A 26575-nucleotide genomic window follows, 5' to 3' on the forward strand; every position below is an offset into this window, starting at 1 on the left:
TTTGTTCATCTTGAGATTAGGTGATTTGAAATAAAATACTTACAAGTTATTTATAAAACAGAAAAGCTTTCAGATATGGTCGAGTTGGTTTCTGGAAATGTTAAAATTAAAGATTTGCGTTAACTTGCTTAACTAATAAAACTGTATGATACAATTGTAGATAGAACTCGTCCTTCATTCCGATTGAAACTTTCTTCTTACTAATAGAGCTTTCATACATGCCCATTATTACCGAAATATCGTAGTACAAATCATATTGAGCTTTATTAATTAGAACTATTTTTACTTAGAACTTATTGATAATTCTTTGGCTGATAGATTTTCTTATTGACAAAATGTTAAAATTTCGTCTTTAATTCGAATTTATTTTGGTAAATTCGAAGCCCAAAACACTTGTTATGTTAGTGATTGTAAGTGAATAATTTTTAGGTCCTTAATTCATTCGAGGACGTTGCCATTGTAAAACGTACAGAATCATTTATTTACCATTTGAACTGTTTATTCCCTAAATATAAATATATATATAGATAGATATTACAAAATTTTAAATATTAAAAACAAACCTCTTCCGTTTCTTGGGAATGACTGTGAAGCCGTGTTTGTATTATGATTGTATATAATTGTATTGTAAGTCATAGATTTTGTTTTTGCTCTTCTTTATAAAGAAGAGCATAAAAACAGCTTCTCCTATATATGTATGTATCTGTTATGTTTAATACTTTACTATTTTATTCTGCTATGTTGAGTACTTCTGAATTTGAATTTTGGTTAGAATTATGTAAATAAAATTTCAGTAGCTTGGATTTTTTTATTCAGGTCGTCAGCAATGGTTGAAGGATAATTGGTGGATAGATACATTTTAGCTATTCCAGCGAATCCATAAAATTAAAAAAAAAAATGGAGCCTCAAAAAAGAGAAAAAGTTGAATTTTACAGAAAACAAATCTACTTTTCTTTCATCCCCCCCTCCCCCAAATAGGGTCAGAACCATATTTTTATTGATGGTCAAAAACGCATAACGCATTTTGTTTTTATTTTTAAAAAGCATCACTAAGTTCTAGAATTATCAAAATGAAGAAATTATATGGCCAAGTAATTAGTTGAAAATTAAATCTCATACCTGAATTCATTTTTTTTTTATCAGATGGCATTTATATTCACTTAGTAGCCACTGATCACACATGAAATAAATTCCAACAGAATACGGATTATTTTAGATACAGAAATTTATACATATTTAGAAAACCTCTTTTCATAATCTGAAATCCAGAAACTCAAATTAGTTTTTACATGGATTTAAAAAATAAGAGGAGGGATGTTATGTAAGAGTATCTTTCTAAAATTTTACAAACTTTTTAAAAACACAGTTTCTCTTTACCTGACAAATATTCGTCATAGAAGACATTTTACTATTTTGTTCTGTGCATTTATTTGGAAATCACTGTTGATAGCATCTAAATTTACAAATGATTAAATTAACCTCTCAAAAACCATGTAATGAAAATATAAAATATTGCATATTATTCATAAAGTAGCAAAAAAAAATAATTTTCATTAATAGTTACACTTAATGGGAAATAACTTACTACAGAATATTAATTAGAATAACAGATTTACTTAAACACATTAGTGAAATCATTAAATCTAATGAACAAATTTGAAGAACTATTTATTACTTCATATGAGTCATTTATTTGATGATAGATAGAAAAGGAAATAAAGTCAATAAAGAATTTCAAATTTATTTCATAAAACACTTATATACATAATTAATCATTCTTAATGTAAATACATTATATAGTAGGCAATTTCACAAATTTAAGTATTTCATGTTTTCTTTTAGAAAAAGATATATAACAGACAAAAGACGAATGTATAAAGCGTTGAAATGAATTACACATAATACTTTTAATCTCTTGTAATGCTAGAGTAGTTGAAATGACTGAGTAGAAAGTTCATATAATTGTGCTCACAATTTGCATTTGGCAACTCATTTTAAGTAGTACATAGATACATATTTAAAAATTTAACAGCTCATTTTTTTAGAGACAAATATTCCTTAGTTGTAAGTACATTATAGTGCACAGTACATTACACAAACATTTCAGCAATTTACAAATATTTAAATTAAATACAGATTTTTTTTTAAAAAAACATCTGTTGTCGAGACTCAAACATAAGTCCACAATTTATAATAATAATAATGAAAAAGAAATCCGTATGCACTTGTGCAGCTTGAAAGTACAGCAATGTCCATCCATGTCATAACCTGAATGAGAATACAAATAAACTGAGATTGAAAGCATTTGTCATTCTTTAGAAATATTAAGGGGTTTAAATTAGATTTACACAAAGGAAATGTCGAAAAGCAAGTTAAAAGTCAACAGTTTCAATAAGCACATAAAGGAAGAGAACTAAAACATAAGTGGCATTCCACAAATAGTTTAGTTCTCCAAATTCCTGTATGTTTCATATACATATTACTTATATAAGGTTATGTAAACAATACTTTAAAATTCGTTTGTGGTTCAACAGTCATGAATAAGATGTGAAATATCTCAACTTGCATTGCTGAGACTAAGATCTTGGTGAATGATTTGAAACACATCAGCTGCACTAATATGTTAAGTAGAACTTTAAAATATGCATATCTCCAGAGGGAATCATTATCCAGCAGTATCAATGAGCTTTGTTCTGGCTGTAAATCAACGTGGAATGCTCCTTGACCACTATCGTGGAATTTCACGAGTCCGAATTAAATTGCTTTTCCATTTTCTCTTCACTGGTGCCATAGTTTTCAAAAATCTCCAAAGTCCAAACAGATCGTCGGCGCTTTTCCAGTATTTCGTCAATCGAATGACTGCGGTCCCAAGTAGCTAGCTTGTTCATGAAGTCGGTTGGGTTGTGGATATTCTCATCTGCTGCTGGTGGTGCACCTTCAAAAGAAAATTGAAAACATTTAAAGGATATTTTTTTTTAAAAAAAAAGAGATTTAAGATATTAATAAATATTTGTATTTTAACCCGTTAATTACCGAATTATTATATCCCTAATATTTCAATTTTACTATTACTTATTTCATTAGATAAGTTTTGGTGAAGAATAAGCCCAGAAGTGAGAAAAAAAATTATTAAAATAATTTAATTCACAATTGAATATTCTGAATTTCTGTCTTTTGCCGATACTTTCTACCTGCTCTATCTATACTCTTCCTATTCTTTTGAAAAAAAAATAGTCATATTACGAAGGTATGATTTTTAAGTGCCGTTAGGTTAAGAAGGGTTAAAAGATGGAAAAGAAAAAAAAATATTTATCAAAATCAGAAGCGTGATTTAAATTTTGATAAACACGCCAGTATGAGTTTTGTCAAACTTGCCCACTAAATATATTCGAATCTACGTTTTTCTCCAACATCTCCGGAAATTGAAAAGAGATCTCATCGCCTCATCTATATATAAAGTCTAATTTTAGCTTTACCACATCGACATGACACTGAACCGATTTCACCAAAAACATTATATGTAACATTTTGCCTTTTATTTTATTTCCTTTCTCTCTCTCGAAATTTTATCAATATTTTAATATTACTGCTCAATGTAACTACTAGTCATTTTCTTAATGCACAACCACTTGATAAGTAATTTCAATGTCATGTCACTACTCGTATCTGTTATGTGCGAAGGTTAAGAACTTCAAATTCAAGAACTCAATGACCAAACACTCAAATGGACGAACTGTTATTGAATTTCAACCATACAAATAACATACTGCAACTCGTATTTTTTTCAGGGAATATTCAGTCACGAAGTCATTTACAGGATCAATGAGAAATCGGTGAAGAAAATGATTTCGGCTCACTAAACGTTTTACAGAAAGCTAATAATGACTTGTAATTTTTATCAATGGTTTTGTCGGCTATGCGCATTACTTACACGCATTTTTGTAAAAACAGCGACTATATTCAGAAAAATCGGACATTTTTAAGTACAAAAATAACTAATTTCCTCTCCCCCATAAGTTTTGTGCTAACATAATTTTTTACGAAAATGCATATATGTAATGCTCACAGCACACAAAACCACTGATAAAAATGAGTCATTATTAGTTTTCTGTGAAACGGGGTGAGCCGAAATCATTTTCTTCTTTATCGATTTCAGGTAATTAGTTGTCTTCATAACCGAATCTTCAATAAAATAATGTAAATTGAAGCATATTCTTTACGTGATAAAAGTTCAAGATAATTAGACAAGTCTTTCTGAAAAAATTCGAAAGAATGTGTAAAAAGTCAGGATACTGTATACATAAGAGGACTTTCAAAAGATTATGAAAGTTCCAAATCTTGAAATATGATTTAACTCCTTAACTAACTGTGCCTGCGTATCATACGGACATCGAATTATCCCTTCGATAACCTATAAGCTAAAATCAAAATAATTCAAAAATGCTATAATTCGACATACAAATTACACTTAATTCACTAACATCAAGTATTTTATGAATTCTAAATTAGATGATAGGACAGCATATTATCGAAGCGAAAAATGCCATCCAATTAGATAATTAAAAAAATTACACAATAGTTAAAGGAATAATATACCCTGCGTAAGACAGTTTTGAGCTAAATTCGACCAACTGGCATAATTTTAACCTCACGCAGTATGATTTTAAAATTTTTTTGGGGAAAAAATTGCGAGAAATTAAATAAACGAGTGAAAATAAGGCAACAGTTATAAAAAACATGCATTTTGAAGTCAAAACGATGACATAAAAGCGACTAAAAACAATTCTTTACAAAAACTTTTCCATGAAATTAAAAATGCAGGATGTTTATTAACTATTTATTCCAAAGTAATTTAAAAAAAGTCATAAATGACAGTGATGGAAACATCATGAATCACTGTGTAATGTTGGGTTAAGTCGCAACAAGAGATTAAGATGGTCGCTTATCAGTAAGTGGGTTGTATTAAAAAGGAGAGAGCGAGAAAAAGAGAATGCTTCGTCGAAGGTCTTCTGAGCAATCCTATTTATGTCACAAATAACGAAAAACAGAAAGACCTTCACACAACTAGTCCGGTTTCAAAGCATATATTAAGATAGTGATATTCTTGCGCTTCTTGTCCAGTGCAAATATCAAGTAAACAACGGTAACAAAATGTTTTTCAATTCTTGCTATTTTGAAATTTTTCTGCGGTACTGTCGTGTTATGTTCTCAATTTGATTTGATTTGATTTAATCTCGATCTTCTAGAATTTTAAATCCCATCGCTGTTCGGGTATATTTAGTCCAAAACATAAATTTTCCTAACTTTGTCAACGAGTCAAATTTCAAAATTTTTTTTGCACGAAATTTCAAAACTTTTATCATTATTATTATTATTATTATGGAGTCAAAACTTTCAAAATAATCAATACTTTACATCTTTTTTAAGCGATCGTTTTATTTATCATATGGGTTAAGCTTTTATATGTTCTGTAAAAACATATGATACAAGAGTAGAATGTATGATTGTTAAATTAGCACGAATACTAAAAAGAAGCGTTTCCATGGCAACAAGTGTGTTTAATATTTGTTTGTATTAGAATACCTCTTGCTATTGTGAAAATTTTAATCAATGATTCAGTAGTTGAATAACCTTTGATGAATCTGTTGATCACATTTATTGGAACTAAATAAAAATAGTTCCTTCAAATATTTGCAAAAAATTTGTTTAATTGAATAGATGCATAAGAATATCTATTTCATAAAATAATAATATATATATATATTTATTTACACCTTATTTAGCCGTTAAAAGTTATTTTCGTTTCCCTGAAATTTTAACAGCCGACAAGACACCACGTATCGATATAAACACAACTTGAACCCGATTATTTGTAATACACGATTGTTCATAAATTTTTTTGCCTTTGTTCTATAAAAAAATTCAGAACTACTCACCTGGCTACAGAAAAATGAATATTGTAAATTTTTGAATAAAATAGGCTTCTGTGAAAATGTTTTAATATTTAATCTTTAAACTTATGAAGTTCGAATCTCATGCTAAGTACTGAACAAGTACATACATAACCGAATAACAAAATTTTTAAATTATTGCAAAGTTTTCAATAAAAAAAATATTGTTTACAATTAATCTATTATATGCTTTGATGCAATGAATTTATCTCAATTTTGGAGTGCCCTCATTCAAAACCCCATATGAACCAAAGTTCTGAAAACCGCTTCGAACTTGAGAAATAAAGCTTATTACATGTGGGACATCCTAAGAGAAATATCACCATGGTTAGATGTACAATCAAGACCAAAATAAATAAATAAAATAAGTACAAAAAATAAAAAATAGATTTAAAATAGGTACATTTTTTTCATGAATTATTTACGTAGATCTTAAATTATATGGTATTCCAGAATTTTCTTGCTGCTGTTAGTAAAGACATGATAAACAGAAGTCATTTTAGTTTTTCACCAGAAGAAATATTCCTCTACGCTTATTCAAGGACGCCGCAAAAGCAGAGGTGGAGGTAGCAGGGGGCAACTGCCCCCCTGTCGGCAGCCTCTTGCCCCCCGTCGACGAGAGATTGCGAGTTTTGTCGGCAATAGTCTTCACCACTTCAGGACGATTCTAGAAAGTTGCACATCAGTAGAAATTGCACAACATGACTATTTATAAACCATCTTAAAGTTAATATATTATAAGCTTTCCAAATATCCAAGTAAAGATTAAAGCGGTTTGACTATATTTGGCAAAATAATCGACAGGGTGCCAGGTCAATAAGAGGACGTATTTTGCAAACAATTTTTGATAAACCGACTAAGAACTGAATGCAATTGAGACCTTAAGTTCGCAGATTTTCAGACATCTGATTTAAATATCGTTCATAATTTAAACTTAGCTTATAATATTACTTTTGGAAATACAACCGACAAGGTAACAAGTGAATAAGATATCGACAAGGTTATAGGCGCATTTTGCGGACAATTTTTGGTCGGTCGATTATGAACTCGATGCGGTGATGGTTGATTCAAGTCTGCAGACTATCAAATATTTAATTAAAATATCGTTCAACGCTCATATAATTTGTCTGACAAAGCGAAAAAGATATTTGCATTCCGCTGACAATTTTTGGACGGTCGACTATGAATTGAATGCAATGAATGTTGAGCACTATATCCACAGATTTTAAGACACCTGATTCAAATGTCGTTTATCAAACTTTTAATTTGCACTACTTTTGGCAATATAACCGACAAGGTGACATGTGAACAATATATCACATTTTACCAAACATTTTTAATCGGTCGACTAAGAATTCAATGAGAGGGATGTCGACGATGTTAAGTCCGCAAATTTTCAGTCATCTGATTTAAATGCCGTTCATTCAATTTATAATTTGTACTATATTTATTAGAATAATCTGGCAAGTGAATAAGTTATCAAATTTTTTTCTACTAATTTTTTTCTTTCGGCTAAGATGTTATCATAGGTTATGGAGAAAAAAATTGTTTTCATCGAGTAGTCCGATTACCTGCCAGTGGAATTGTAAGGGAAATTGAAGCTTTTATATTACACATGAATATGGCGATAGAGTTGGTTTTTCTGACTCATCATTCAAATTCAAGTTCTAAAATAAATCGTCATCTTTTTCATCAAATTGTTACTTCCTCGGTAACGAACTAGTGATTTTTTTTTATTATCTATTTCACTATGAGAATTGTGTGACAAAAATCTAGTTAATGGTTAAATTAAATTTAATAAAGCACTCTTTACTTTCGACACTCTTGTGCATATGCATGTTAAGAAGAATTATTTAACTGCAGCCAAATTATTCCAGGAATTTATTTTGAATTCACATAAGTAAATTGCTTAAGTGTAAATTAAGTTAATTTAACAGTAAAATATCTGTTTAATGCACTCTAATTTATCAGGCTGCAATTACTACACTAAAATAAAACCGACCGCAATTGACGACAAAAATAAATATATGTGGTATGACAGATTTTTAGCTACACTAAAAAAATTTATTCAATTGTGCATTAAATATGTTTAATAAATTACTACCTTTTGCATTCAGTATTATAACTATGTAATTGGGGAGCGTATCTTTTAATTTTTTTTCTTCCAATTTTTTGTCTTCGTGGCAAAGATTATATAATTACAGGTTCTTATAAATTTTTAATAGACTTTGGATAAGGATGTCTTGATAAAAAGATGATTAAAATAGTCATTCATAGAATATTTATATATAACATATTAACCCCCTGATATACGAATTTACTTAACTTCTTAAGTAAATGGCACATCGTTTTTGGACAATTATTATTTTAATCCCTAAAATAATATAAAGTTATTTCAGGTAATGTTGGATTTTCAAGTGATTTGTGTATTTTAAATTACTTAATACTTTCGTTTAATTGCTGATTTAAAATAAAAAATTTAGAAATTCTATGCGCGAGTCAAACTTGTCATTGTATAAGAAGGGATTAAGAAAAATCAACACATGTAACTGAGGGGATAAAACTAACTTTTTTAGGGGCATATGGGCTCACTTGTAAAGCTTCGGGGGAAAAAAAGTACTTAACCATAAGAACGCATGACTAAAAATGAAGATAGGGGAGTTTTATTCAAGATATAATTGTTTCCTAATAAAATGCATTGGTTTGTTAAGCCTAAATATACACTGAAGAATAAATAGATGAAGAATCTAATGTTTAAGTAATCAATTTTTCACAAGAACCCTTTTCATTTTTTATATAAATTATTTCGTTCATATATTTGCAAAACATTTTTTCCAACCTTCATAAGAAACAACATTCATTGTATCTTTTAATAGAAACAAATTTTCGGACTTGACTTTCAAAACTTAGGTCTATTCAAGATCCCAAGTTAACTAGTTATAAAGTTAAAATGCAATATATAAATGATTAAACGATGCACAGTTATTTTAGATTTCAAGTATTGATCGTCGGCCATTTGATTTGAAAGCGATAACATGACCTTGCATTGATTGTAAATTAACTGATAAGAAATCTAAAGCAAATTATTGTAGTGCATATTAACTGATAAGTCTCAAACCTTAAAAGAACTGCGGAATAAGCATACTTTGTAACTAACATGGATTAAAAATTATATCCTCATTAGTAGAAAGACGTTTCTTTTGTTTTACAGAATAGTACAGTGGCATAATGATTTTTAAAAAAAGCATCATGATTTTTTTAATAATCTCAGATCACCATGACTCATGTAAATAAGGTTATAAAATCACATTTTATATTAGCACATTTATTTACAGGAAATTCTGAGACTGTGGGAATTTCATTTTCCATAAGATGTTGCACTAAAGAAGATATTCATTTCACTTTTTCTTGTCGTGACGTGATAGGAATGAAACACATTTGGATTGAAATGATTAACGAGTAGACAGCGATGAAGACTGAAAACATTGGATGTGATTTAGTAAAAGAAAAGTGCACACATCCCAATTTATAAAACAATTTTGACCTACAATGTTGACAATTGTAAACATATTTTCCTAATAATTTGCTTCAATGAATGGGAAAGTTATATAACTGGACTACCAAATCTAGTTTTGCCGTCTCATCGTAGAGTAGAATTTGGCAAGGACTTGAATTTGCACAAATCATTTCACTGGCCTCGTTCCAAGAAATAGGATAACTTATACAGAAACGAACTTTTAAAAACTGATGCTTAAGAAAGAAAAACACAAAGGAAATGATACAGAAGAAATGGACAAAATATTAAAATTTTGTTTTCAGGAATATGTACAATTATAGCTATTAAAAAATTTGCTGGGGCTTTCAAGCATTTTTTTTTTTTTTTTTTTTTGCTTGTTAAGATCTTCTGTAACCAAGACAGAGTTGCAGAAGGAGAAAAAGACGGAGGTCAAGGGTCCAGACAGTAAAAATTATTAGCAAGTAACTGATACACGAGATTACACAATGTTGGTAAGTGATAACATGCTTTTATTTAACTAGTTTCATGTACTTCTTGAATTCATATAGATAGCAATAAGTTAAGTTTCAGAACTTAAGAAATTGATTTTATGAGAGCGGCCCTATTTGGTAGTGAATTTGTGAAAATATTTAAACGATTCTACAATACTTATGACATTCAATTATAAAATAATTAAAGACTAAAAAAATATAAAACAATAAATTAAACAAAGTTTTTAGAAACATGCTTTCATTAGTGTATTAAAAAGCGGGAAATAGTTTTTATTAAAAATATGGAAATAAAATGTAAAAGAACGAGGCATAGAAAACAATGTAATAAGGAAATTAAGTCACGATGAATATTAAAATACAATTTATATTGAATGTGACTCAAATTCTTATTTATTAAAGAGTATTTAATGATTTTGTTTTGATATACATATTTAAATAAAAAATAAATCATTTCTTAATTCTTAACGTATTACATAAAAGTCATACTTTCACTCTTTTAACCTTATTCTGTAGAAAAATATTTCTAAATCGGACAGGCAACGAATTTCTAATTAATACTTAAAATAATAATTATAGTCAAAATAAAATAAAAACTGAGAAGTCGTTTTTATCCTAAAACAGATTCATTTTAATTGATGAAACATTTAAAATATTCACCATTAGCAAATGGACAGAAGGCCTCACACTTACCACAGAAGAACTTTCATAAAAGAATGTTGCAGATACTAAATAGTATGCAACTCCCATGAAACAGGACGTCCATTTGTATAACTTTTATGAATCGAGAAAGATGTGAATATTTTGAACTCACGATTCACTACTCTTTGACAAAATGATTAAAAAAAATAATTAATTGGCGAAATGTTTTGTTGAGGATATTACAAAGAAAACTGGTAAACGTATAATTACTATGATATCGTTAGTATATATTTATGATTTTATCAGAACTCAAAAAATCACAGTTGCTTCAAAATATAATACATCTTCTGAGCAACTGCACTGGCTCCGACTGAAGTCGAACTACTTTAACACAACAAATTAACCTCTAAGCCGTTTAATTATTATCTAGTAAGATAATATATTCTGTTTCCGGAATGTGCAATCTTGCCGATTCATTTTAGAATACTTAGAAAACCTGTTACCCTATTTGTGAATTATGTGCAATTTTTGTATCGAATTATAGCATCCGTGAATGATTGATTTTAAGTTTAAGCTTTTAAGTTTGAGAAACAATATGATGCCCGTATGACGCATGGGCACGATGTTAAGTGGTAAATAAGCAATTATGTCCAAGAATGATAACGATTCAAAATAAATGTAAATTCCGTTTGAAATTTCAATATCTCTTTCTTTCTGTCAAAAAAAAAACCAAAAAAAAAAACCCGAAACAATTTATTTCGTTACAATTGTGATATTAATCAAGATTCTTCTTAATTTCTTAAAATATTCTAAATAAAATTTTATTTAAATTAAGCGGAATTCAGGATGCAAAAATCGGTTTTAGGAAAAACAAAAGCACTTTTTTAGTACTTTACCTACACTTCGTCATTGTTATTATCAAACAAAGGAAACACGAAAACAATGCGTGCGGTTTCTTCAACAAAATTAAGCTATCTATATTCATTTGTTTCAAATTCCGACATTTACGATTATTCTATGTATTCTTTCTCTAGCTTTTAAAATAAACCATTTCGCAAAAAGGATGCATTTCATAAATGATAATTATTTTTAAACGTTTTTTCCTCCCTTCTTCTTACGTTTAAACTTAGCTATTTTTCTTTTCATACTCCTTTTGTGGAAAAATCTCAATCAATGAACGAAAACCGTTGATTAATTATAACTAAAAATAATCCTGACATCAGTAAATGATTACTTTACAAAACTAAATGCACAACAGCATTATTGGTCATTTCAAAATGCACCAAGCATAGCTTGAGTATTTTAAAATTCAAGAAAATTTTCATGTTTTAACTATTTTCACTCTATGTCTCCAAATCTGTGACATCAAAACAGACATTAACAATTTATCCAATTGAAGCTCGAATAAAATTAATCATGAATTAAAGTAGGGTCAAAACAAGAAAAATTTTGAACAGCATTTTATTTCTGCATCGGCAGATAATTTGTTTAAGAACTTAGTTATTTTCAATATATTTTGAGATTTATTATCTAACATAATGCTAATTTATCTCAGATTTATTCAGAATCAAATTTTAAATTAAGATTGCAACTTTTTAAAGTAATTAAAATATTCTATTTACAAATGTTTCACAGAATAATATCTGAAAGTCAATGGATACAACTAATAAAACGGCAATTATCTGTAAAATTCTTTAGGGGGAAAAAAGATTAATGATTGGATAAATTTATAATGTTTTCAAGCGTTAAATAAATAATCCTATCGATAAACTAAAAGTAAGATTTCTTCTTTCTCTCTCTATTTTTTTTTTTTTTTTTTTGTCTGGAAATAAAAGGAAAAGAGAATTTCACCTCCACCTGCATTTTCACCTCATTTTTTCAACATTGGAGCTGAGAGAATGAAACAATGCAGGAGATGATGCAACCGATGATACTTTACAATTAGGTATCACATACTAAGGTTAAATGTCAGCCGAAGCTAAGGATTGAAATTCACAATTTCCATCCCTTGTAAGTAAATAGTCAAACTATGAACTCGGAACAGATTTTTTTGGCATTTCCTGTAACATATCCCACCAAATTTACTACAGATGGCGAGTTCAACAAGGTAATATGGACAAAGCGTTTATGCATATGTACATTTAAATGAAGTGGGTGAGTTTGGGTCTGAAGAAATATGATTGGGAAAAATTGTACAGAAATTTTCGTCGTATCATGAAAATAATTGCAATAGATAGTCTTGCTCTAGAAAATCTACCTAAAAAAGAAAAGAGTGTACCAGAAACTAAACAGGATTTTAAAAAAAGTCAAGCTACTCAAACTTGACTCAGTTTAAGGAAATTATTAAAACCTTTTAAAAGTCAGTAAGGGAAAACCAAACAAATTAGTATCTTTAAAATAAAAATTTGTAGATTTACTTTATTTGCAAATTTTCAGAAATAAGTGTTGCATTAAGAATATATCACCCATTTTTGTTTTTTAGGCACAATTTTAGCTGAGACTCACAGAGAAATTTTACTGACAAAATTAAACTAATTTTCTAAATTAAACATAGATGACGTTGATTACTATAAGCTAAATAGGTCAATTTTATATTTTAACGATAAATTTTTAATATTCTTAAAAAGGAATTTTAAAAAGCGCCACCTTTTCTAATCTTTAGAAAGAATTTTAATTTTTGAACGTCGAACTAAAATTTAAAAATCGCAACCTAGACGAGTCCTAACTAGCTTTACTTATTATTCCGTTTTTCATACTGCACGACACAACTTTTTTTTCGCTAAGTCAGTAAAGAAATCAGAGAGGGAAGGGGGGTGGTTGGGTAACCTATTTAAGAGGCCTTTCATGTTTTCCCACTTCTTTCATTCTAAAACGGCTTGTTAGAAGAAACCGAGGTTTGGGTTAATGACTTTCTTGGAGAAAAGTGCGATGGCATCACATAAAACAGACTTCAGGGGGAGAAAAAGATCTCGGCTATTAAGCCACTTGAACTGACACCGGATTCGGACGTTCAACAGCCCAATTTTAGAAAACCTAGAAAAATGTTTCTCGAAATCGACTTGTCACAGAAATTTAAAATTTTCAAACGAATTTAGTAAGGTATATATTAAAGCTGATAGAAGAGAAACCAAATACCTTTAAAATTCTTAAAGATATCGAAACTAATATAAATACTATCAGAGGATTTTTGTAAAAACGCTTAATAGTTATCGGACGTTATATTGTTTTATAGAACATGTGCTTCGGGGAGGGAGTGGGGGAACGGAGGTGCAAGTTGATGCATGTAGCTATGGATAACTTAAAATGAATTACGTTGCTCTTTTCAATTCTTTATTGTCTCGTTACTCATTACAAAAAAATAGCATTAATCTTTCTTTTAACTTGTTATTTTGGAGTAAACACTTATTAGAGGTACATAACATATCAAAGTGAAATGTAAATTAATCACAGTTAAATTTAAACCAATACAATTTAAGACACTTCAATTAAAAATAGACCTGTTAAGTGCATCAACTTATAGAACAGCACACTTAAATAAATGAAAAACTCATTCGAAAAGTTTCATCAATATAAGGCAAATTAAAAATAAAATCTTTGATTTCAGTTTTTGAAATGCAGCTTTCGCATTTTTATTTCTGATTTCATCTAAAATTGATAGTGGCACCCTTTTGATCCATTTTGTTGTAGAATTTTGATTTAAAAAAATGTAGCAAGCGTTTGAAAAAAAAAAAAAAATCCAAAGAAAATACGTTAATTTCACTGGCAAGAGAATTTCGTGAGTTAAAAATGCTATTTAAAGATATTATACAGTAATCTTTTTTTATTAATATTAAATATTCAAAGGAAGAAAAGAAAAAGCATATCACGAGAAAGGAGAATAAACCAATCTATTGGGAATCTTTGCAAAACAATAAAAAATAATTCAAATAGTAAAATGTACAATCGAACAAAATTTTTGTAAACAATATAAAACTACCTTTTTTACAGAATCAAAAATTCAGGTATCACGATGAAATCCCAATGGGAAACTAATACAATTAACCATCAACCGTGAATTTATTCATTGGAAATTTTTCAAGTGGAAGGAAACTATTCGGACATTTATTTCATAAAATTCTGAATACAGGGATACTTATATAACTTTTTTTAAAGGAAAGAACAGTCGAGTGCGGAATTATCAGTGCCTAGCTTCAAAACAAAAACTTATAATTAACAACAACGACAAAAATATTGTTAAAGAAACAGGGAAAATGGTATGCAATTATCAAACTTAAATAATTCATAAAAGATTGTCACAGCAATAAAAAAATAAAGTTTCATTATAGAGAGAAAAATTGTCTGAATAAAACAATAAGGTGCGACATTATGATAACTCATGAGAAAAAGGGTGCCAGTTTTTCGTCAAACGAATCTTTGTATTCTAGCTTTAAAAAAATAAATCAATATGGTTATTATAAATTTGCAGTTACGTATACAAAGAAAAGATGCACAGATTACAGATTAGATTTGAATTTTCATTTTTATTACAGTAATATTCCATTTCCCGAGAACACAGAATGTCAAATAATATGTGAAAGAATCATTATTCCAAAAAAATCAAAGATTATTAGAAAGTTCCCAAAAGGGACTAAGATTATTATAAGTACAAAGAATCGTATTATTCATATATGATTAATAGGGCCGTAACTAGGAACTTGGGGGCCTCGGGGCAACAGATGATAATGACCCACACTATATTTCTTAAAAACTTATCCTTTTTTTCTAGTTATGGTTGATCACTTTTTTAATAACTGAAATAACTTTATACTTTTTAATCGAATGAATAACTTTTCAATAAATATCTCATTGATGTGTGCTTCTATTTAATTCCTGTTTAATTCTATGAAGTTAAAAAGAAATATGATATTTGAAGTTATTTAATGTCGTTTTATTTGATTAGCCATTCATAAATGAATTCGAATGCATTTTTTTTTTTTTTTTTTTGCTCGTCTTGAAAAAAGGAAATATAAATAAAGCGAAGTTTATCTCTTTCAGTCATTAACAATAAAATCTTTAACATAAAAAATCAAGATATTTTTCCTCCGCACTCAGGAGCTCTCTAAAGTTGAGGTTCTGGGGCACTACACCGACAATAATTACGGCCTTGAAAATTAAGTTATATCTCGAATTTCACAGAGTTATGATTGAAGGTTGACTTGGGGGAATATTAGTAAAGCAAATTTAGGAAAATAGGAAAGCAAATCTGTAGTACAAATAAGGAGAAGTTCTTACAAAACTTATTTTAAATATTTTGAAATAACAAAAATAAATGCAGTAAGATGGAAAACTACAATCAATAAAAAAATAGTAACCAGACATTTTAAAAAAGGAAATGATCGGCTATTTAAAGCTTTAAAATGTAATACAAACATTATATTTGCTTTTTACACTACATGGCAATATTATACACACGAACATATGTACTGTTAGGAATAGTAAAAAAACATGTCATTACAATCCAGTAAAAATAATGCTCCTGCTAAATTCAATCAAGTTAACACTGCAAGGAGTATCTCCTAAAGCAGCTGTTACGAAAAAAGCATATCCTGGCAGCTGTTTGGGAAATCTCGCGCTTGGGGGGAAGAGAGCAGATGCCATAGTCGTTTATTGTAAATATCGGATTTTCAATAGAAGAGACTTCAAAAGATCCCCCCCCCACCCTCATTCGATATGATTTCGCAGCTCCAGCATTTTTAAAGAATAAAACAATTTCGCTATAACCAGGATTTTGAAGAAACATTATCACTAAAATTCTTGAAAGGAGATTAAAAAAAGCATTTTATAATAAAGCCATATTTCTCTCAACTAGAGCATCATTGTGATAAAGCCTTTATTCAATGGATTACGAAACTAACGTTTTAAATCTATAAATATGAAGTGTATGTTGCCATCTTGTGCAGTATACGATATGCATATAAATTCAGAGTGCCTAGGGGAAAGTGTACAATCATTGTCATATTTCATACTTAACCAGAAAATGTCTAGGTATCTGTTGAATGCCTCAGCTTCATAGATTGCCGTTAACATATAAGATAATAATTCATAATTTTTTTATTTTTTATTTATTTATTTATTCTTTTAAGTTTGATATTATCATGCTTAAATAAAATAAAATAAAATAAAATAGAATTTGTTATATGAGTTTGAATTCCTTTATTATCAAAATTTTGAGTCTTTAAATTATTTCATTATTATTTAGTATTAATTTCGTATTAGGAATTTTGTTAAAATAAAATCGTCAATACTCACGGTTCAATATTTTCTAGATATATTTATTCACATAAATTATTTATTTACTAAAATAAAAAGTTTTAATGCTTTTACATATCTTTAATTTCTTTTTTTATCAATATTTGAAAATAAATTGTTATAAGTAATACTTTGTGAAGTCACCTTCGTCCGTAAATATTTATCCCTACATAACATGTCCCAAAATATATTTTGGGATCTATTATTCATTCAAGATTTATACGCTTTTTAAAAATATACAAACACTTTGATGTATGTTATTGTTTATGAAATAATTATTCAAAGTGTCACAGTTCAAAATAATACAAACGCAGCCAGTTATCGAAAGTTCTCGAATTGCAAATGACGTAAAGCTTATCAGTTGCATTAGTCAGTCAAACTCTAAAAATATTATGTTTGATTGAAATTCAACAAAACGACATCCATCGGGATGAGATGTAGTGAGTTTCTGTCAGAGGCGGCGGCAGAGATTTGCCGACGGGGAGGTAAGACAAAGCCGACAGGGGGGGGGGGCAAGCACAGTATCTCTCATTTGGCTTCAAAATAACTCATAATAATTAATTTTACATTTAATTAAAGAAAATAAAGTATAATTTAACTTTTTTTTTTATTCAGATGCTGATCCTTTTTTTCATTGTTAAAACTTTAAAAAGGAATTTGTAAAAAAAAAATGTTCCCAGTTTCTTTTAATGACCATAAAAAAAATATTGTCAATATTTGAGCCATTAGTTTATGAGACTGTTGAGATTTAATTTCTCTCAGATCTAAAATTAGAAAAAATATATTACATTCCTTTCTAGATTGTAGTATATAGATAGAAACACAGATTGCGCCAGAATGAAGTGTCATGCTAAATAAACAAGTGCTCTTATTTTATATCAGGAGCTATATAAAATAAATGTTCAAAGAAAAAGTTTTATAAAAGAAACTTTTTTCAGAAATCTAAAATAATAAATAAAAAATATTCCATGTTTTCACCAAAACTCGATTTTTCAGCGTAGTTCCCCCTACCTAAAATATTTGTAGCAATGAGCAGGAATTCAAATATGTTTCGAACCCGAGGATTTTAGTGCACAACAAAAATACAACAAATTACATTTAATACAACAAAAAATTTCAATATAGAATGCGAAAAAGATACAATGATGTCTTTTCTTAAGAATACTGGGGAAAACATTTTCTAAATATATGTACAAACTTACTATTTTATGTAAGATATGAAAAATATTCTCTTCGAAAATGTTCTACTTAAACATTAGATCCCCCATGTATTTATTTTTCAATATATATTTAGGCTTAAAATACCAGTGAATTTTATTAAGAAACAATTAGATCTTGAATATGAATTCCCCTATCATCATTTTTAGGCATGCGTTCTTATGGTTTACTTTTTTAATTCAAAGTTATTGCAAGCTAATATTTTCCTCCCCCAAAGTGAGTTTTATCCCCTCTATTGCATGCATTGGTTTTTCTTAACCCCTTCGCATACAATGACGAGTCTGATTCGCAACGGAATTACTAAATTTTTAACCTTAAATCTGCAATTAAGGAAAAGTATTAAGTAATTTTAAATGCAAAAATCACTTGAAAACGCATCATTACCTCAAATGCCCTTATATTATTCTAGGGATTAAAATAACAATAATTATCCCAAGTAAGATCTGCCATCTAATTAGGAAGTTAATTAAATTCGTATGTCAAGGGGTTAATGTGTTATATATGAATATTCTATGAATAACAATTTTAATCATCATTTTATCAAGACATCTTTATATAAAGTCTATTAAAAATTTAGAAACATCTGAAATCATATAGTTTTTGCTGCGAATAGTAATTGAAAGACAAAAAATAAATAAATAAAAAGATACGTTCCCCGATTACATAGCCATACTATTGAATGCAGATATTGAATAATTTAAGAAGTAATTTATTTAACAAATTTAGTGCATACTTGGTTAAACTCTTTTAGTGTAGCTAAAAAACTACCATACAACAAATAATTTTTTTTCGCCAGTTGTAATGTAATCGATAATACCTCTTTAGTGTAATAATTTTAGCTTGATAAATTAGATTGTAAAAGAAAACAGATATTTTACAGTAAATAAACTTAGTTTGCAATTGCACAATTTACTTACTTCAGTAATTTATAATGAAGCCACATAATTTGGAAAATGCATCATATTAACGACATATCACCCTATCGATTATTTTGCCAAATATAGTCAAAATACCTTAACCGTTACTTGGATATTTCGACTGTTTACAATATATTAACTTCAAGGCTGTTTAAATAATCATATTCGATAATACGCATGTCTCTACAACCATCCTGAAGTGGTAAACACTTTTACTGACGAAACTCTGAATTTCTCGCCGACGGGGGGGCAGGACGCTGCCGACAGGGGGGCAATTGCCCCCCTGCTATTTGCCGCCTCTGGTTTGTGTATGAAGAGGGAAGTGGAAAAAAGAACTTAAAAAGTAATAAGCTAAAATGTCAGTTTCTGTATCACTCGTATATTTTATATAAAAGTCCTTGTCCTTCCAGGGAAAGTAAGAATTCGTAATTTGCAATTGCTAAACCATTCTATAAATACATTTTCTAGAACGATGTTGGAAATTCGAGAAATTACATAAATATTATTCTGCAACTAGGCCTAGCATTACAATTACGTACAATATAAATCATCAACATTTCAAAAAGTTTCCCGTTACCAAAATATGTCATTCTTTTGAAAAGCTTAATATCACACACTAAATTTCAAGAAAAGAATTTTTTTTTTTTGATATTCCACTATTTTTCTGCGATATCTAAAACATTTAATAATATTCAATGTAATAATGTTTATATCGAAATCTGAAGATAATATATGTTCCATCTAAATTTATGAAAGTCCCTCTAAATTTTAAATTAAGCATATCTCTGCATATTTTGAAGACAGAAGCATGAAACTTTATGTGTATATAGATGAATGAAAGAGAATCATTTTATTAATTAGAGCTGTTAAATCTTTATACGGACCCCGTTGCATAATTTTTTTAAAACTTTTTACTATCAACTTCCACATAAGTCGAAAACATAATCGATGAGGGTGAATATTTAGAGTCAATAAATTGGCATCTTGATATCAGTAGAAGTTAGCAATTGATGACATGTTTTGGAGCTGAGAGGAGGGTGTTTTTTGGTGCTTGCTATCAAGTTGATCACTCTTTTTTTGTATTCTTCCATTTTGTAAAATTTCAAAACGTAAAAAAGCACGAAGAGTAGGCTAGTCTTCCAAATAAGCGATATAAAGTCTTACAATTGCATGCTTTAGTTATGATAAAATTAGAAAATAAAATTGGTGTAAATCAAATTAATTAAAGGCGGTATTTCTAAATTTTTGAAGTATAAGGAAATACGGTCATTAAAAAAAACGAAATTGATAAAAGGCAAGAAAAGGTGCACAACACACCAAATAATGATAGAATAATTTTTTTAAAAAAATACTAAGCCTAGATAAAAGAAGAAAGTCATTTGGGAGTATACAAAGTGAAATGGGCTAGGCAAGGCGAGGTTGCGTGTGAGGGCCGTTTGACTCAGATGCGAAGAATCTGGTTTGAATGCAAGAATTCTACATTAAAAAAAAAAAAAAAAACCATTTTAAAATCCGAAACGAATTGTGAAAAGATAAATTGGGGAAAAACCCAAATTAACTGGATAACAGAACAATGAGATATTGTGATTTGAAATGATGAGAATAAAATCTCACTATTTGGTATTCTTCTACTAAAATACATAAGTAGAATAAGAGAATATTTCCATTCTGATTGTATTACACCTATTATTACACACCCAATTAGTGTTAAGATATGAGGTTGTATGTCGGCAAAATCCATGGTCAGAATGTGTGATTAATGAGAATATTCATGGACCAAAATACATAAATGGAATATTCCTTCTTAAACTGTCGCCTTCCACATTCCAATTTTCCCCACATAATGAAAATTTATACTTCATCAGGATTCAGCTTTTTGCCATGTTGCAAATGTATGTTAAAACTGGCTTCAAAACAATCGCATTTCATTACTGGAATAGCCTGGGAATAGTTCAAACCTTCACTCATTCGAAAATTTATGAATCGGACTAAAGAAACTTGTCGCACAAAAGCAATCCAAGAATAATATCCAATTAAATTAAGCAATATTTTAATCATGGTATCGCATTATAAAAGTTGAAGAACTGCATTGGAACTTCACAAAAGAACTGGTGAATTTCACGGGAAGGAAATGCAAGGCCTTAATGATAAAAGTTACCCAACTACGTATAAAATACCATAAATGAGAATTTTTGAATATTTCATTATTTTTACATTTCCTATTGCTCCTTAAAAACTCCTGTTACAATACAAATATCTATCATAAAATTATTTCATTAAATTCCTAATTCAATTATATTGAAAGTGATATAGTGTCTATGGTATTTCTTTTCATCAAATTGCTTTTATGAGTTATCAAATCTCAAAAATAAATTTTCCCTAATAGTGTCCACAATTTTGGCCACTACTGTACATAATTGGGAGTTTACACAGTCAAAAGTACAAAACCATGAGAGTATAGTGATATCTAAAGCAACGGCGATAATTTAATTGATAAAGCTATGCTAAAAACATTAATATTTGCATTCCAAAGAATTATTTAATTAAACCTTAATAGATTTGAGTCAAAGATAATAGTTAAGAATGTAATCCGAAATGTTATGCGAAATTGGATAATGGAAATATTAAGAATCGAAACTGAAATGGATACATTATCGCAATATAAGCAAAAATTTCAACTTTATTTAAGTAACAAAATTATGGTTATATATGTCGGAACAAAAATAAGAATATTCGTTGCTGTAATTAATTATTTATAGCTTAGCTTATAATGTAAATTTTAAACAGGAAAAATATTTTGGATTAATTCATTGCATAATTTTTAATAATTATGCGGAGAAAATATGTCAAGAATTTCATTCAGGATCAGATAAATAATTACTTTCTATAAATGAACCGTGAACATTTTACGCATGGTTAATTTCAAAGGCTATCTTTCAGGAAGTGAAATCTACTAAGCTTTCACGTGTTTGCATTTGTTATTTAAATCTCTTAATATCAATATTTTGAAGAAAAAAGAAGTTACTGAAAAAATACCATTAATAATGCTATTGCTTTTTTTTATTTAGCATAAATCAAAAAATCAAGTGAAAAAAGTTATCAAATGTTATGTAGTTAGTTCCCTATATTACGTAAATAATAGAAATAAGAATTGATAACTTATGAAGGAAGCAAATATTAAACAGGTCTTTTTAAAATATGTAAAAAGGAAGCGGTTTCTTAAACTATGCGTTTGTTTATTCAAAAATATTAAAAAAGGGAAGTGAATATACGACTAAATATTTAAACTGAAACAAAACAAGAAGTATGAAAGAATGAAATAATATTTGACGAACGAGTTTTTAATTTGTGCTTATACCAGACTTCAAATTATCATTCTACTTCTTTTACTCTTAATTCAACAATAAGACCTAAGGCAAAGAAAAACAAACAAACAAACAAACAAAAAAAGACATGTCTGTCAGAGCGGCTATGATTAAAGAGATATCAGGACCTTGATGTTTTGCAGAGGCCGCTTTTCGAATTTTTTCCCTTTTCCTACTGACCGAGTAAGTGCCACTGTTCGCAAATTTAATTATTATTTCGTTAGACTGGATATTTATATGGATATCAATAGTTTTTTGAAAATTAAAACTATTTAATTGTTAAGAAAAGCATTTCGGTTTGAAGATATTTTGACTCGGTTTGAACAGTATAAAGCTTATTTCTTCCACAATTTAAGCTTTATCCGGTTGCATAACAATTTAATAATATACGAAAAAAATACAAAAATATATTACATAGAATTCTAAATCGCACTTTCTAATAATTTGAGATGAAAATTACTAGTGAGAATAATAAACTGTTATACAGTTTCTTCTGGACACAACTTTAATTCTTGGAAGAATATTCAAGTCGCTTTGCTTCGGTAATTGTTTTATTTATTTAATTAAATCGAGATCTGAAGCAGATTAACGATTTGTTATCAGGTGAAGGACTGCAGTCATTCTTCAAAAATTCAACACACCTTCGGTTCGAAAATGTTAGATATGAATGATTTCAATACGCCAATCCCACACAAACCGTCTAGCAAAGGATATGAATGCTATATCAAGATTATCCGATCATAAAAACGGACATATGATTTTGTTATTATTTTTATCTATGCCATCACCTTCGCTTTTGATGACTTTTTTTTAAAAATGTCTATTCACGTGCAGAAATTAAATATTCCCAGTCTAATTCAGTAAAATTAAAATAAATAAATAAATAAAATAATAATAATAACTTGAAAATGATCTATAATTTGAAAGGAAAAAGAATGACTTGCATTAAATTACGCTGATATACAATTTGAGTTTCAATTGACCACTTATTAAATTCGTAAGACTGATAGCGATCCATATAACTGAAACGGAACTAGTGCGAACATGATTGCTTTGTTGTGTCTAACACAAATGACATTTATCAAATCGGTCACTAGATCGAAATACAATAGAACACGTTTAGAATGTGTGAGCCGAGTTCGATAGTCTAGTGCTATCATACCACCATGCCAGACACAATAAAACACGAACTGAAACAACTGCAAATACGCAGACCCGGTTTTGTCACAAGTCACGAATACGAATCTCAGTATTACAAGACAAATGAAATGCTAAATTTTATTCTTTAGGGAAAGCTTGTCTATAGGGAAGGGGAAAAAAATAATAATAAAAAATAAATGAAAAAAAAAGACATGGCATAAAATTTTAAAGTTTCACATTGCTCCGTAGATTTGCAACAGCCTAGTTTTTGAAAAAAAATTTTTAGAGTAAGCGACAGCATTAAGAAAAATAAGTTTCGAAGCTTGTAATTTAAACAGATTTCGATAATAAATAGGTTTGAAAAAAAAAAAATGTAAAATGTTCATAACTTGTAATTCTGAGCTCAAAGTCGGTGAACCAAATGGTAAATTACTCTTCGTTGTCTTAATCTGTTTATGCACTGCTTTAATACAATCAGATGGTTTTATTTTGTAGCCAAAGGTATACACAACAGGCAAGTAAGAACTTTATGAAACATAAATTGATATAGCCGACGTTGCTCGAAATGTGAATATTTTCATGCATAAAATTTTTAATATAATAATTTATACAAACTTAGTTTTTACACCACCTTGATTGACTGCCCCCGTGCTTTGATCATTTGCCATCGTTTGAAAATATATCAGTTCTTTCTTTCGGTTCCTTTAGATACAGTTAAAAATTACCTTAAACCAATAATAATAAAAAGAAAACTCGAACACATATGAACTAGAAATTTTTTAAAAATAATGGTAGGTACATTAGAATATTATTAAAGGCAGCAATAAAATTTAAAGAAAAGCAAACGAAATATTAATTGCAACTTTTTTTTTTTTAGTGTTTGCCTGTTTACTTTTATTTAACGTAAACTGGCTGCACTTCTACTTAAGTTGAATTTTTTTTTGTTGCATTTTAAATAAGTGTTCTTAAATTGTTGATTATGTGCTTAATTCTGTTTATTTACTTTATAAGTCAAATAATATATTTGAAATAAAACTTTTTTTATATAAAACAAACATTCACTTTTTTTGAATCTCACTTTACCTTAATTAAAGTAATTTTCACCAAAAATGTGGACCATTAATATGCATTAAATAATGTTTTGTCCGTCATTACTATTAAGAACGGTTATATAAGGATATTTTCTCATCTGACAAGATACCTTTATTCTATCTCTTTTTCTTCAGGGACATTTTGTTTTTTATAAAATTTTGTAAAAAAATCCTGTTATTTTAGATTGATTGTTTTTAAGCCAGAAGCTTACTTGTACAAGGGAATTAAATATTCTTCTCTCTTAAGCTTTATATTTCTCTAAATAAAATGAACTCATTTAGAAAGTACATAGTGGTTTGAGAGGGGTCCGGCTAACATATCAAAACAAATAACTTTTGGGTAGAAACATATAGGCGAAACATGCTATGTACATACTGGAGGTTCACCACTTGGTCTGAAATGAACGAAACTAGGATAGAGTTGTACATATATCCTAGGATGGCAGAAATACAGTAAATGTATGCGACAGAATACAACAGGGCGAGAAGAGTTGCTTTTGTACTGAGATTGTTTTTAAAGAGTCGAGCGTTCCAGCATGAACTATTTGCATCCAAAGTTATATGAAAATAGATATTTCGTTAGTAACTACTAAAGTATTGTTTCTCTTAGCTAGCTATATATTAAATCAATGTTTGTCAAATCAAGATAGCTGTACAACTCTACTTTACCTTCGTTAAGCCTTTGACAGAAATAATCCTGGATTGATCTAATAACTATCGATAAACCGACGCCTTCGCACACAACATTTGCTTTACTAAAGCGATTAGCTTTAGTATGCCAGACGTCCATTTAACCCTTTGTATTCAGTAAAGTAATTCGATACATAATTATTTACCTAATACAAAGATTTGTTTATTGCTCTGAAAAATAAATATACATAATTGTTTTAAGTCGAATTTCTTTGAAAAATTAATCTACATCTTTTTAACATTCTGCAGACGTTTTTAAAAATCAAAATTGAAAAATAAACAAATAAAACATTAAATTGATGCACCGTCTCTTGAATGGTGAGTGAGAGTCACCAGCCGAGTGAAAAAGGTTAAAAGTTGTCGGCATTCATCGGAATACCTTGCATAACTACAACTGATTGTCTAAATCAGTAGCTTTCTTTATGCTTTTTTAGAGTAAAGTATTAAACTTTTATTGTTTCTTGAATTGTACTGGCATAAGCTAAATATTATTCTTACAAAAAAAAAAAAAGTTTTTATTTTTTAATATTTATTTCACTAGAAATTCTTAGCTACCTTAAAATGCCCCAGTTACTCAGAATTTTTAAGGAATTTTTTCCAATTTTCAAAATGTGTTCGAGTGAAAATGTATTTCACAAAGCCATGTTGTTTGAAATGTGATTTTCGATACTTCAACCGTGCATAGAGATGCGGTAGTTTAAGGAGGTTAATTACCTGAAAATATGCCGTATATACTAATTATATACGAATAAATTTTCGCTCACATCAAATTGGCTTGTGAGCGAAAGTTATGCTATTAAATCAGCTCGTTAACCAAACCTAGCACCTTTCAAGCTGTGTTCTTCCGTTGCTGTTTTAAAGATGCTAAAATCGGTGTAGAAAAGAAGAACAATTTTTTTAAAACGATTTAAAATGAAATAGTATGTTGCACTGCTATGAAAAAATAATGCGTTTTTAGAACAGCTACATGTAACATTTCTTAGAAAATGAAAATAATTTAACAGTGATAAGAACCCGATTAAAAATGATTGGATATCCAAGAATGAATAATCGATAAAAAAAATGATAATACTAGCAATACTCCGATAAACAGATTTCTTGTTTCGATTTATAAAATATTTCAAAGTTGCATTTAGATTCGGCGAAAAGGAATGCGATTAACCTTTTCAATTTATAACAGTTTGATGAAATTTCTTGTATAGATTATTAACTTTAGGGATCTTTTAGGATAAGAAAATCCATTTCTAGGAAAGACTTGCGATTAAAAT

At 28.8% G+C, this 26575-nt stretch overlaps 1 protein-coding gene across 1 annotated transcript in view; it reads right to left on the reverse strand.

Moving 5' to 3' along the window:
- Positions 1–1720: 1720 nt before the first annotated feature.
- Positions 1721–26575, reverse strand: part of LOC129958601 (uncharacterized) — a 32612-nt gene continuing 7757 nt past the window's right edge. The window contains exon 2 of the mRNA XM_056071189.1: positions 1721–2935. Coding sequence (XP_055927164.1) covers positions 2742–2935 — 194 coding nt within the window. The 3' untranslated portion in view covers positions 1721–2741. The remainder of the gene's footprint in view (positions 2936–26575) is intronic.

Source organism: Argiope bruennichi, chromosome X1 (genome assembly GCF_947563725.1).
Source record: "Argiope bruennichi chromosome X1, qqArgBrue1.1, whole genome shotgun sequence".
NCBI lineage: Eukaryota > Metazoa > Arthropoda > Arachnida > Araneae > Araneidae > Argiope > Argiope bruennichi.